This window comes from Guillardia theta (assembly GCF_000315625.1).
Source record: "Guillardia theta CCMP2712 unplaced genomic scaffold GUITHscaffold_74, whole genome shotgun sequence".
In the NCBI taxonomy this organism is placed as follows: domain Eukaryota; class Cryptophyceae; order Pyrenomonadales; family Geminigeraceae; genus Guillardia; species Guillardia theta.
The window spans coordinates 1443-2644 of NW_005434600.1; the positions used below are offsets into that span (position 1 = coordinate 1443).

Sequence of the window (1202 nt, forward strand, 5' to 3'; positions counted from 1 at the left end):
TCTCCTCCTCTCTCTTGCTGCACTTTCTCGTTCCTTCTGATTCCCTCCTCCTCCTCCTCCCTCACGCCTCCTGTAGGTATCGCGCACTCATCACCCGCCTGGGGATTCGCGATGCTATCAACCTGAACCCGCAAAGAGTCTTCCTGCCCACCGACATCGCCAAGAAAGCGGCGGAGAGAGTGAGCAGGAGGAGGGGGAGAGAACGAGGAGAGGAGAGGAGGGGACGAAGATGGGGAGAGGAGGGGAGGAAGATGGGGAGATGAGTGGAGTGGAGGAGAGAGAGTGCAGGAGAGGGAAAGGGGGGGAAGGAGAGAGGAAGGTAAAAGTTTGAAAGGAAGGCAAAGGGAGAAAGTGATGAAGGTTACGAGGGAATGGAGAGCAGGGAAGATACGAGAGGAGAGTGGAGGAGGTGGAGGAGAGGAGAGAAGAAAAGAGAAGAGTAGGAGCAAGCAGGGAGATGTCTTGACCTGCTGTTCAGGTTCGCAGAAAGCTGGATTTGGCCAAGGCAAAGGTGGTGGCTGCTGCTGGTGGTGGTGCTGTGTCGAAAAAGAAGAGGAAGGGAAGGAAGTAGAGGGAGGAGGATGGTGGGCTGGTGGTTCTAGAGGCTCAAAGTGGGGTCCTTGCTTGTTGGTTGTAAATCTTACTCTTCGATAGACCTCCTCCTCCTCCTGCTCCTCCTCCTCCTCCTCCTGCTCCTGCTCCTCCTCCTCCTCCTCCTCCTTGTCCTCCTCCTCCTTGTCCTTGTCCTTGTCCTTGTCCTTGTCCTTGTCCTCTTCCCTCCATCCGCCATCGCCCTACCTCCCAACTTCCTCCTCCCTTCCCGCTCTACCCTCCTCCCTCCTTCCTCCTTCCTCATCCTGCATAAGGTAACTGAACGGATTGTCCTCCGGATCTTTCTCTGCATGCCAAGCAATCAGTCTGATTTTACCTCCTCCTCCTCCTCCTCCTCCTCCTTGTCCCGCCCGCCCGCCCCCTCCCCTCTTCCCCCTCCCTCTCACTCGTCCTCGTTCTCGTCCTCGTCCTCGTCCTCGTCCTCATCATCTTCTCACCTCCGTCCTGCATCAGCGCCTTGTTGAGGATCCTCTCAACCTGTTGTAAGGTGAGAGCGGAATGCACGATGGGAAGAGGAGGAGGAGGAGCAACAGGAAAGAGGTGGAGGAGGTAGAGAGGGAGGAGGGAGGAGGTAGAGAAGGAGGGGGGAA

General features: G+C 56.9%; 1 protein-coding gene across 1 annotated transcript in view; it reads left to right on the forward strand.

Moving 5' to 3' along the window:
* The window catches only part of GUITHDRAFT_154369 (hypothetical protein), a 1935-nt gene extending 1283 nt beyond the window's left edge, over window positions 1-652 (forward strand). The window contains exons 8-9 of the mRNA XM_005826458.1: window positions 77-179; window positions 479-652. Of these exons, the coding sequence (XP_005826515.1) occupies window positions 77-179; window positions 479-571 (196 nt within the window). The 3' untranslated portion in view covers window positions 572-652. The remainder of the gene's footprint in view (window positions 1-76; window positions 180-478) is intronic.
* The last annotated feature ends 550 nt before the right edge of the window (window positions 653-1202 follow it).